The 12,522-nt window shown below is 39.7% G+C and overlaps 1 protein-coding gene across 1 annotated transcript; it reads left to right on the forward strand.

Annotated features, from left to right (window-relative positions):
* The first annotated feature begins 9,346 nt into the window (after nt 1–9,346).
* LOC138878637 (uncharacterized) lies at nt 9,347–11,742 on the forward strand. Its single transcript, XM_070158327.1, has 3 exons — nt 9,347–9,573; nt 10,796–11,092; nt 11,514–11,742. The coding sequence occupies exons 1-3, from the start codon at nt 9,347–9,349 to the stop codon at nt 11,740–11,742; spliced, it is 753 nt and encodes a 250-aa protein (XP_070014428.1).
* The last annotated feature ends 780 nt before the right edge of the window (nt 11,743–12,522 follow it).

Consider the following 12,522-nt stretch of genomic DNA (forward strand, 5'->3'; position numbering starts at 1 on the left):
AATTGGTATCAGAGCAGGTTATCCTTGAAAAAGGTTAACACTTTAGGAATAGATCAAGATAAGTGCACCACCTGGAAATTGGGAAGGACAATCCACTGCTAGGCCACCACTCTTCAATGGCCAGTACTACTCCAGGTGGAAAAATAGAATGAGAGACCACATTATAGAAGAGGACTATGAACTATGGGACATTGTCACTGATGGTCCCCTGGCTACCACGAAGAAGAATGCTGAAAGAGTAGATGTGCCAAAAACAAGAGTTGAGTGCACTGCTAAGGACTTGAGGAAGGAAAAGAATGCCAAGGCCAAGAAATGGCTTGTGTGGGGACTTGGACCAGACGAGTACAACAGAATTCAAAGTTGCACTACTGCTAAGGAAATTTGGGACACTTTGCAAGTGTCTCATGAAGGAACACCTCAGGTGAAGAGGTCTAGAGGAACTTTACTATATTCTCAATATGGGAATTTCACTATGAAGGTGAAACCATCCAAGAGATGTATACAAGGTTCACCACACTAACAAATGAACTTAAGTCTCTTGGAAGGGTTATTCTTGAAGAAGACAAAGTTAAGAAGATTTTGACAAGGGTTCTGCCAGTCTCTCGGGAGAGCAAAATCACTACCATTCAGGAATCAAAGAACATTGTCACTCTTAAGTTGGACGAGCTAATTGGAAATCTCACTGCTTATGAACTTAGAAGGCAAATCACAAAGATGGATGTACCCAAGAAGGAAAAGAGACTGGCACTCAGAATCACTGAAGGTACCGATCTAGAAGAGGATGAAATGGATATGATCACAAAGGACTTCAAGAAGTACCTAATGAGAGGAAAGGCTTCCTCAAGAAGTGGAAGCTATAACAAACCAAGGGTTCCTGAAAAACAGACCAATGAGAGCTACTCCAAGTGTGGGAAGACTGATCACCACATCAAAAACTATCCTTAATAGGAAATTGAATGGAATAAGGAAAGAGATGAACGAAGAAACGGGAAGAAGGAACAGGTTCATCCCAAGAAGAACAAAGGATCAACAAAGGCTATGGCTGCTACTTGGGAAGAAAGCTCAGATGAGGACTCAGATGGTGAAGATGGAGATGAACAAGCACTTATGGCAATTGGAGAATCCGGTGAGGAATCTGAGGTGAGGATAATTCATCTCAAAGACAAGATTAAGTTTTTGTCTAAGGAAAAGCTATCTGAGTTGCTTCTAGATTTCATTGATGAATCTAAGGATATAAACAATGAAAAGAAACAGTTGTCTAATGAATGTGTGATTTTAAAAGCTAAGCGTAAGAACCTGAAACTCAGAGTTAGTGAGAGTGTAAGTGAAAATACTACACTAGAAAACCAGGTTCATGAATTTGAATCAAATGTCCTAGAACTTAGATCTAAAAACCTAAAACTGAAATTAGGAACAAGTAATAAGACAGCTGATTGCACACAACTCACTCTAGAAGAAAATGTAGGTAAACTAAAAGATGAGTTGTATAAGAAGGATGATCAGGTAAGAATTTTGACAGAAGATTAGGCAAAATCAAGCACGAGCTTGACAGAACCTGTAAATGGAACAGGTCCTCCGATGCACTTTCATGGCTACATGAACACCATAGTAGCAACAAGAGAGGACTTGGATACGGGGCCCCTGCACCTAAGTGAGATCCCAAAAGCAAGTACCTCACACTTCCTAAGAACAAAATCTGCACACACTGTGGTAAAACTGGTCACTACAAAAGTGAATGTACTACAAAAGAAAAGGCTAGTCAAAAGAATAAAATATTTGTTCAAGGAAAAAATAGGCTGCCAGGTTGGGCCAAAAAGAATCTGATTCATCCTTTTGCCTATAGAAATGGACCCAAACTAGTTTGGGTTTCTAAGACTAACCCCTGATTTCCTTTTGCAGGTCTAAGTGAAGGGGAGCAACCAAATATGGTACATGGATAGTGGTTGCTCAAAGCACGTGACAAGAAGCAAGAACCAGTTCCTTTCACTTGATGACCTCAAAGGAGGTAATGTCTCCTTTAGAAATGGAAAGAAAGGTGAGATCATTGAGGTTGGAAAGGTAGGTAAGACAGAGTCTCACTCTATTGAGAATGTCTACTTGATAGATGTCTTCAAATATAGTCTAATCAGTGTATCACAACTGTGTGATAGAGGTAACTTGGTTGCATTCATCTCTACCAAATGTTTTGTGATAAACCTTACCATTGACAAGATTGTTTTGCAGGGAAAAAGAGTAAACAATATTTATATTGTAGATCTGTCCACACTTTAAAAAAATGAACTCACTTGCTTAAGTGTGTTGGACAATAATCCCCTCCTTTGGCACAAGAGACTTGGACATGCAAGTCTGAGTCAACTCAACAAATTAGTCTCCAAGGACCTGGTGATCGGGCTGCCTAATATCAAGTTCAAGGAAGACAAAATTTGTGAGGCTTGTGCAAGAGGGAAGCAGGTAAACTCCTCTTTTAAATGCAAGAAAGTGGTAAGTACCACCAGAACAATGGAACTGGTCCATATGGATCTCTGTGATCCAATAAGAACATTAAGCAGAGGTGGTAAAAGATATGTGATGGTTCTTATTGATGATTACTCTAGGTTCACCTGGACATTGTTTTTAACATCTAAAGATGAACCATTTGACATGTTCACTTCTTTTGTTAGAAAAACTTAGAAACAACTAGGTAATCAACTTGCATCAATTAGGTCTGATCATGGTACTGAATTTTAGAATGCTAAATTTGTTGAATTTTGTGATGAGCATGGCATAGGTCATAATTTTTCTTCTCCTAGGACTCCTCAACAAAATGGAGTAGTTGAAAGAAAGAATAGGACAATTGAAGATATGGCTAAGACTATGCTTCTTTCTAGTAAACTGCCCCATAGCTTATGGGCAGAAGTCGTAAATATTGCATGTTACATCATCAAAAGTGCATGACTAGACCTCTTGTAGAGAAGACTCCCTATGAGTTACTTAAAGGGAGAAAACTTAATATATCCCATCTTAGGGCATTTGGATGCAAGTGCTTTGTGCACAATAATGGTAAAGACTCCCTAGGTAAGTTTGATCCCAGAAGTGATGAGGGAGTATTCTTGGGATATTCTTCACATAGTAAAGCTTATAATACAACAAAAGAACTATGTGTGTAGAAGAAAGTGTACATGTGGTTTTTGATGAAACTAACATTCTTTCTGAGAGATAGGAACGTAAAAATGAAGCAATTGGGCTGGTAAGAAACTTAAATGAAATAACAGCCCAAGCTGAAGCTACACCAAAAAAGGAACAAGTGATGGAACATGTTCTCCTATTCAGGGCAACCTGACAGGAGGAACTGAACAAAGAGGAATTGAATCTCATACCTCGATGGAACTTATCCATGAGCATGTTCCTCCACAGTAAAACATTGGAGAAATATCAAGAGGAAACTAGCTGGTTGTGAAACCTTACAAGTACCAAAGTTCTCATCCCATTGAGAACGTAATTACTGATCCAACCTCTAAAATTAAAACCAGATCTTCATTAAAGAATCTTTGTGCTTTTGATGCTTTCTTATCTCTTATTGAACCTAAAAATGTTGCTAAGGCTTTGCAGGATGCAGACTGGGTAAATGCAATGCAAGATGAACTCAACCAATTTGAAAGGAGTCAAGTTTGGCACTAGTACCAAGACCCAAGAATAGATCAGTAATTGGCACAAAATAGGTCTTCAGAAACAAACTTGATGAAGAGGGAACAGTTACAAGGAACAAGGCAAGATTGGTGGTTCAAGGATATAGCCAAAAGGAGGGCATATACTATGATGAGACCTTTGCTCCAGTTGCAAGATTGGAAGCAATAAGACTCCTCATAGCCTTTGCTGCTTACATGGAATTCCCTCTACATTAGATGGATGTCAAAAGTGTCTTCCTCAATGGCTATCTCAAGGAAGAAGTGTTTGTCAAGCAACCTCCAGGGTTTGAAGGCAAGGAATATCCTGATCATGTGTACAAACTTGACAAGGCACTTTATGGGCTCAAGCAGGCTCCAAGAGCATGTATGAAAGATTATCAAAAATTTTGCTGGAGCATGACTACAAGAGAGGTAAAATTGACAATACTTTATTTTTGAAAGAAAAAGGTAAAAATCTCTTGGTAGTTCAGATATATGTTGATGATATAATCTTTGGAGCAACTACTGATAAGCTAAGTAAAGAATTTTCTAAACTAATAAGGAGTGAATTTGAAATGAGCATAATGAGTGAGCTTAATTTCTTTTTAGGCTTACAAATTAAACAAAATTCAAATGGAACTATGATCCATTAGCAGAAGTATGTAAAAGAGCTGCTTAAAAGGTTTAAAATGGAAGATTCCAAAGAAATTGATACTCTTATTGCAACAACTACAAAGTTGGATATATATGAACTTGTTTCATCTGTTGATCAAAAGTTGTATAGGGGAATGATTGGCTCATTATTGTATCTCAGTGCTAGTAGACCTGACATTATTTTCAGTGTAGGCCTTTGCAACATCTGTTGATCAAGATTTCAGGCAAATCCAAAAGAGTCTCACTTGACTGCTGTCAAGAGAATTTTGAGATATCTAAAAGGCACCACTGATCTTTGTCTTTGGTATCCAAAAGGTAGTAATTTTAATCTAGTGGGATATTCTGACACTGATTATGTAGGTTTTCTTGTAGATAGGAAGAGCACCTCAGGTATGGCACACTTTCTTGGTTCATGTCTTGGGTCATGGGCTACCAAAAAGCAAAATTCAGTGGCCTTATCTACTGCTGAAGCTGAGTATATTGTTGTTGCTTCATGTTGTGCTCAATTGTTGTAGATCAAACAATAATTATTGGACTTTGGAATTGATATTGGTTATATCCCTATATTTTATGATAACACTAGTGCCATTAGTATGACAAATAACTCGGTTCATCATAAGAGAACTAAGCACATAGATGTTAGGCACCATTTTTTGAGGGACAACTATGAGAAAGGCTTGATCACTGTGGAGTTTTGTGCTACTAACAAGAAAATTGCTGACATCTTCACAAAAACCTTATGTAAAGATCACTTTGAGAGAAACAAATTGGAATTAGGGATGATTAAGATCACCTAAAAGGACCAGTTGAAATTTCACAATGAAAAAAATGAAAAAAAAAATTGGTTAGAAAATTTGTAAAATTTTGTACACAAGTAGATTAAATCTTGCTCAATCTCATACTTTTAATAGTATATTTTTGTGTCATGTGTTAAAATGATTCATTAATCTCTAATGATATTTTCTCTGTTTGGCAAATTTAGACTTACACGAGAGAATTTTCAGTGAAAAATCCGGTTCATCAAAATAAATAGGCACGTTTTCTGCACTCTGTATAATTTGAAATAATAATATTTGGATCAATGAGAAGAGTCCTACTAAATTCCAAAGATCTTTTGAACTTATCTGTTACAAGTGAATCAGTTCCATTCAAAGACTCCCAACCGAATTAAATCACCTAGATATTAGGGATAGACTCTAACATCTTTTCAAAGCTGACATTTAGTTTGATTATACTTCTAAGAGTCTAGAAAGCCTACCGTTACCCATTAATTACCCCCTTTAAATTGATCATCATCATCTTTGTCTTTACTCCAAATTTTCAAGCCGTCAAAATAACTCTCCATCATCTCTCATTCTCCAAAATTCAATCTATCTCTCTTTTCCTTCCAGAACCAAGCATAGAAATGACTAACCCTTCTGAAAACCCCGGCACACCCCTACCGTGCTCCTCATCTTCAACCACTCCTCAGCCTAAGAAAAGAAAAGTTAAGATGCTTGTTCTCAAGAAAGTGGCTGGGAGTGCATTATCAAAGAAATTAAACGCTCAATTGAAATCTAGCCAAGCCCAAGAAGCCTAGAACTCTGAAGAATCCTTTAAGTCTACTACTGAGGGGGAAGAAACTGGGTCTTCTGGAGAACAGGTAACCTCTGGCCCAAATACTACTATTGAAGTCATTTCTGAATTAGCTGAGAATCTGGAGAACATGTTTATTCTTGTTGGATCTATGGTTGATGTAGAATCTTCTGAGTCCAGAAGGATTGGTGGTAAAAATAAAAAGGAAAAAGAAAAGGAGAGTAAGGGTGTTCGTAGTGAAAAAGAGTGGTTGATTCTTCACCCACTCTTGATGCAGGGATAATGGCTATTTATAGAGCAGAATCTGGCAAAATGGAGGAAAGTGTGAAAAAAAGGGGAAGTGGGTCTGGTGAAGTCGTTGAAAGGCTAGTTAAAATTAGACAAAATGTAGATGAACCTGGTTCATTAGTAGAAGAAACCCTCGCAGACCTATTGAAGAAAGTGAGTGAGAGCTACAACCCAAAGAAGAAGAGAACTTTTATGGTTAAGAGTCCTGGCACTGTTAGGGCTAACAAGAAAAGGAAGGATGGCCCTTCTGACATTATTGAAATTCGCCCCACAAGAGGAAGAGCCACAAGAAGTCAGCTAAAGCAGAATGAGGCAGATTTGCTAAGAGCCTCAGAAGAAAGCAAAATAAAAAAAGTTGAAAAAGGGAAGAAGAAGGTGGGTGAGCTTGTTGAGGCTGTTGACGTTGATGAGATGGACCTGGTCCATCAAGATGAAGATGTGATTGAAGAGGTGGAGGTTCAGACTCCCAAACCCAAGAAAGCCAAGACTTCCACTAAGAAGTCTACTTCTAAGTCCACATCTGTTGAACCATCCACCCTGGCAAAAAGGACCAGGTCTACAGTGAAAACTAAACAAGTAAAAATTGTTGAGGAAGAATAATATAGTGGAGAAGAAGAGGAAGATGATTCAAATACTGAAAAGGACAAGATGGCAAATTTTGGCAAGAGAACAATTCTAAAGGGCAGACTCCTCAGGGATTTGGAGGAGGAAGGAATGGTGTTGCTTTTGGAAAAATTGGAGTTGTAAGGCTGGAAGGACATGGTCCTTCATATGGATGGCAGGTTGGCCAGGGATGAAATTGTTAAGTTTATGGCAAATGCTGCGGTGAAGGATAAACGGGTTACCAGCTTGGTGAAAGGGGTGCAAATCTCTTTCAATATGAAGGAGTTGGGTGAAATTCTAGGTGTACCTACTAAGGGGTACAATGACTACAAAAGGCTTAAGTGGCCAATCCTAGAAAATCTTCCTACTGGTCTTGCCATTACCAGAAAATTTGGTGACAATAAGGAGGAAATTAAGCCTAAGGCTGTGTGCAAGAGTGAGATGACGCCACCCCACAAAGTGATGTTTGAATTCGTCAACGAATGTGTTCTGCCAAGGCAGGAAAGGAGGCACATTGAAAGCTTCATGGACTTGGTCCTCGTGTAGTATTTGGACAGTGAGAGGCAGATTAATTGGCCTGGATTTATAATCCAGCTTCTTGATAGGGTTATAAGTGGCACCAAGTCTCATTCCATTCCCTATGGCTTCATTCTCTCAACTGTGCTTACACATTTTAAGGTGCCTCTTAAGAAGTGGGAGGTAGCTACAAGCAAAGATCCCTTTGGGGAGAAAACTCTGATTGTTTATGACTATGAGGTCCATGACACTCTTAATGAACCTGGTTCATCTAAGAAGGCACCATTCAATAGCAAGGTTAGAGCCTTGGTGCAAGAGAGTGGGGCAAAGGATGATGAGATTGAGCGGCTGAAGAAAAGGTTGGCTAAGGTGGAGACTGAGAGAGATGCTCTCAGAACCGAGCTGGCAAGAAAAGGAGAAGAATGATGGCATTCTTCAAGATATGCTGAAACTTCTCAAAGCCAAAAAACAAGCACCTAGTTCTTCCCAGCCTTAAGCCTCCTAGCCTAGTATAAATCAACTAGTGACCCAGTTCGGGATTTTTTTTTGCTCATGTTTCCAGTGTTTTTATTTCTTCTTATGCTTTGTGGTAGAATCTTATCAATCATCAATGAAATTCACGGTCTTTTGCTCTAACTGTTTGTTTATATTTTTTTGATAATTAAAATTCTTAGCTTGATCTATGATGATTAATCCATGATTGCATTTGAAGTAGCCCCAGTGGCCATGAGTAAGTATTAAAATCTGGTTATCTCATATTTTTATGCAACTTTTCGATGATTCCAAAAGGGGGAAAAAGGTTATGCTTTACACTTTGAACAGTGATGTTTATAACCTAATGTACCTGGTCTTTGATGATAAGTGATAAAAAAAATGTTTCTAACATAATATTGATGTTGAGCTGAGTTGAAATAGGGCCTAAGCTTATGAAGCACAGAGTTTATCATCATCAAAAAGAGAGAATTTTTTGGCCCAAGTGAAGGTTTGTTTTGAAAATTGACAAAGGAAGCTCAGGCATGCACCAGGTCCATCCCTTGTGTGCATAGACATGGGCAGATTCGAGCATGAGGGGTGCACGTAAAGGACATAATCTTAACTTGGTATAATTGATATCTCCTGATCGAAAAGGCTGCATAAGTGATAAGGAGAATGACTCCTTAATCAAAGAGAACACTATCCAAGATAAAGGAGAAGTTAGAAGTTGAGATCAACTAGAACCCTTCCACCAAGGAAGAGTAGCATTAGAACTCTAGTTATTTCTTCATCTACTAACTCTATATATTGCAGGATGTTCTCATTTTATAGGTATGCACAAAAGCATAAGTTAAACAGGAATTGAGAGAAAAATAGCAAGGTATTTTGCAAGCAATTCGTGCGTGATTCAAGTGTGCAAACCTGAAGCTACATGAACCGGATAGAAGAACCAGTTCCAAGTGTCTATTTTTTATTCTAGTTTAATTGTAGTAGGTATTTTAATATTGTACCTTTCAGCTTTATCTAGAAATAATTGTAATATGTACTCAGAGTATTCAAGTTAGCTAGAGTTAACTTGAAGTTGTCGCAACAGTTAGAAGCTGTTTGCTACAAGGGATTAGAGTTAGTCCTAGGTTTACAAAAGTATTTTTGTAAATACAGTTTTTGGCTCAATGATTTGGTGAAGAGTTTGAGAAAATCCTACTAGGAAGTAGGTCATGGTTTTTTCACCTTTTGAGACAGGTATTTTCTACGTAAAATACTTGTGTTCTTTACTTTCCGTATTTACTATTTCTGCAATAGTAGGTTAAGGAACACTTGGAAGAACCAGGTTCTTTTATAATCAGTTTAAGCAAAAAATTGGCCACCATACAAATCACCCCCTCTTGTGTGGTATTGAAGTTAAAACATCATGTTCTCTAAACTATGTTCCTAGCAGAGTGATTTTATATTTGAAGGCTCAGTGGATGGTTAGGAAGGGTTGTTTATCTTATTTGGCCTTTGTGAGGGATGTCGGTGCTGATACCCCTACTATTGATTTTGTTCCGCTGGTACGAGATTTCCCATATGTGTTTCCTACAGACCTATCGGGCATGTCGCCCGACAGGGATATTGACTTTGGGATTGACTTGATACCGGGCACTCAACCTATTTCTATTCCTCCGTATCGTATAGCACCCACTGAGTTAAAGAAATTGAAAGAGCAACTTCAGGAACTTCTTGATAAGGGGTTTATTAGGCCTAATGTGTTGCCTTGGGGCGCACCGATTTTGTTTGTGAAGAAGAAGGATGGTACTATACAGATGTGCATTGATTATAGGTAGTTGAACAAAGTTACAATCAAGAACAAGTATCCATTGCCATGCATTGATGATCTATTTGACCAGCTCCAGGGAGCGAGAGTGTTCTCCAAGATTGATTTGATGTCTGGGTATCACCAGTTGAAGATTCGGGACTCGGATATTTTAAAAATAACATTCAGGACCCGTTATGGTCATTATGAGTTTCTTGTGATATTTTTTGGGCTAACCAATGCCCCAGCAACATTCATGCATCTGATGAACAGTGTATTTCAGCCTTATCTCGGCTCGTTTGTCATAATATTCATTGATGATATCTTGGTGTACTCTCGTAGCCAGGAGAAGCATGCCTAGAATTTGAGGATTGTGTTGCAGAGGTTGAGGGAGGAGAAGCTTTATGCCAAGTTTTTCAAGTGTGAGTTTTGTCTTAGTTCAGTCACGTTTTTGGGGCACGTGGTGTCTAGTGAGGGGATCAGGTGGATCTGAAGAAGATAGAGGTAGTTCAGAGTTGGCCCAGACCATCCTCAGCTATGGAGATTCAGAGGTTTCTCGTCTTGTCTGGTTATTATCGTTGCTTTATGGAGGGTTTCTCATCTATTGCATCGCCATTAACCAAATTGACCCAAAAGGGTGCTCCTTTCAGGTGGTCGGATGAGAGTAAGGAGAGCTTTCAAAAGCTCAAGACTGCCTTGACCACAACTCCAGTTCTAGTTTTGCCTTCAGCTTCAGGCTCTTATACAATGTATTGTAATTCTTTTTGGATCGGTATTAGATGTGTCTTGATGGAGGGGGTAGAGTGATAGCTTATGCTTCGCGATAGTTGAAGCCTTATGAGTAGAACTACCCTATTCATGATTTTGAGTTGGCTACAATCATTTATGCATTAAAGATTTGGAGGCACTATCTCTACGGTGTGTCTTGCGAGGTATTTACAGATCATCGGAGTCTCCAGCACTTGTTCAAATAGAAAGATCTAAATTTGAGGCAGCGAAGATGGTTGGAGCTGCTAAAGGACTATGATATTACCATTTTGTATCATCCGGGGAAGGACAATGTGGTGGTCGATGCCTTGAGTAAGAATGCAGTGAGTATGGGTAGCCTTGCATTTATTCTTATTGGAGAGAGACCGCTTGCAGTTGATGTTCAGGCCTTGGCCAACCAATTCGTAAGATTATATGTTTCGGGGCCCAGTCGGGTTTTGGCATGTGTGGTATCTCGGTCTTCCTTATTTGATCGCATCAGAGAGTGCCAGTATGAAGATCCTTATTTGCTTGTCCTCAAGGACAAAGTTCAGCACGGTGATGCTAAAGATGTTACTATCGGTGATGATGGGGTGTTGAGGATACAGGGCCAGATATGTGTATCTAATGTAGATGGGTTACGCGAGTTGATTCTTGAGGAGGCCCGTAGTTCGCGATATTCCATTCATCTGGGCACCACGAAGATGTACCAGGACTTGAGGCAGCACTATTGGTGGAGGAGAATGAAGAAGGATATAGTGGGGTCTATAGCTTGGTGCCTTAACTGTCAGCAGATAAAGTATGAGCATTAGAGACCGGGCGGATTGTTTCAGAGGCTAGAGATTCCAGTGGAGATGGGAGTGGATCACCATGAATTTTGTAGTTGGGCTTCCATGGACTTTAAGGAAGTTTGATGCTATTTGGGTTATTATGGACCGGCTGACCAAGTCCACGTACTTCATTCTAGTTGGGACTACTTATTTTTCAAAGTGGTTGGCTGAGATTTACATCCCCAAGATCGTTCGCCTTCATGGTGTGCCAGTGTCCATCATTTCAGATTGGGGCACATAGTTTACATCGCAGTTTTGGAGAGCCGTGCAGTGAGAGTTGGACACCCAGGTCGAGTTGAGTACAACATTTTACCCTCAAACGGACGGACAGTCCAAGCGCACTATTCAGATATTGGTTGGCATGTTATGCGCTTGTGTCATTGATTTTAGGGGTTCATGGGATCAGTTTCTGCAGCTCGCGGAGTTCACCTACAACAACAACTACCAATCGAGCATTCAGATTGCTCCATCTAAGGCTCAGTATGGGAGGAAATGTAGATATCCGGTGGGTTGGTTTGAGCCGGGTGAGGCTAGGCTATTAGGCGCTGACTTGGTTCAGGATGCTTTGGACAAGGTTAAATTGATTCAGGAGCAGCTTTGCATGGCACAGTCTAGATAGAAGAGTTATACCGACAAAAAGGTTCGTGATGTTGCTTATATGGTTGGGGAGAAGGTTCTGCTCAAGGTTTCACCCATGAAGGGTGTTATGAGATTCTGGAAGAAGGGCAAGTTGAGCCCTCGATATATTTGGCCGTTTGAGGTACTTCAGAGGATTGGAGAGATGGCTTAAAAGCTTGCCTTGCCACCTAGTTTGTCGAGTGTGCATCCAGTATTTCATGTTTTTATGCTCCAGAAGTATGTCAACGATCCGTCTCATGTTTTGGATTTCAGCACGGTTCAATTGGATGGTGATTTGACTTATAATGTAGAGCCGATAGCTATTTTGGATCGGCAGGTTCGAAAGTTGAGGTCAAAGAATATAGCTTCAGTGAAGGTGCAGTGGAGAGGTCAGCCAGTTGAGGAGGCTACTTGGGAGACCGAGTGGGAGATGCGGAGCAGATATCTACACCTGTTTGAGACTAGACCTGTTCAAGGATGAACATTTGTTTAAGAAGGGGAGGAAGTAACGACCCGGCCGGCCGTTTCGAGAATTCCCTCATTTACTGCTCATTTTGTACTTTATATATGTTATGTGTCTTACCGTGTTAGTCAGTCCGGATCCAGAGAGGTTTGGAATGAATTGAGACACTTAGTCTCAAAGTTGGAAGCTTAAGTTGAAAGGTTGACCGGATGTTGATTTATGTGTAAACGACTTCGAAATGGAATTTTGATGGTTCTGTTAGTTTCGTTGGGTGATTTTGGACTTAGGAGCGTGTTTTGATTTTCATTCGGAGGTCTA

The sequence above is a fragment of the Nicotiana sylvestris genome, chromosome 9 (assembly GCF_000393655.2).
Source record: "Nicotiana sylvestris chromosome 9, ASM39365v2, whole genome shotgun sequence".
Classification (NCBI taxonomy): domain Eukaryota; kingdom Viridiplantae; phylum Streptophyta; class Magnoliopsida; order Solanales; family Solanaceae; genus Nicotiana; species Nicotiana sylvestris.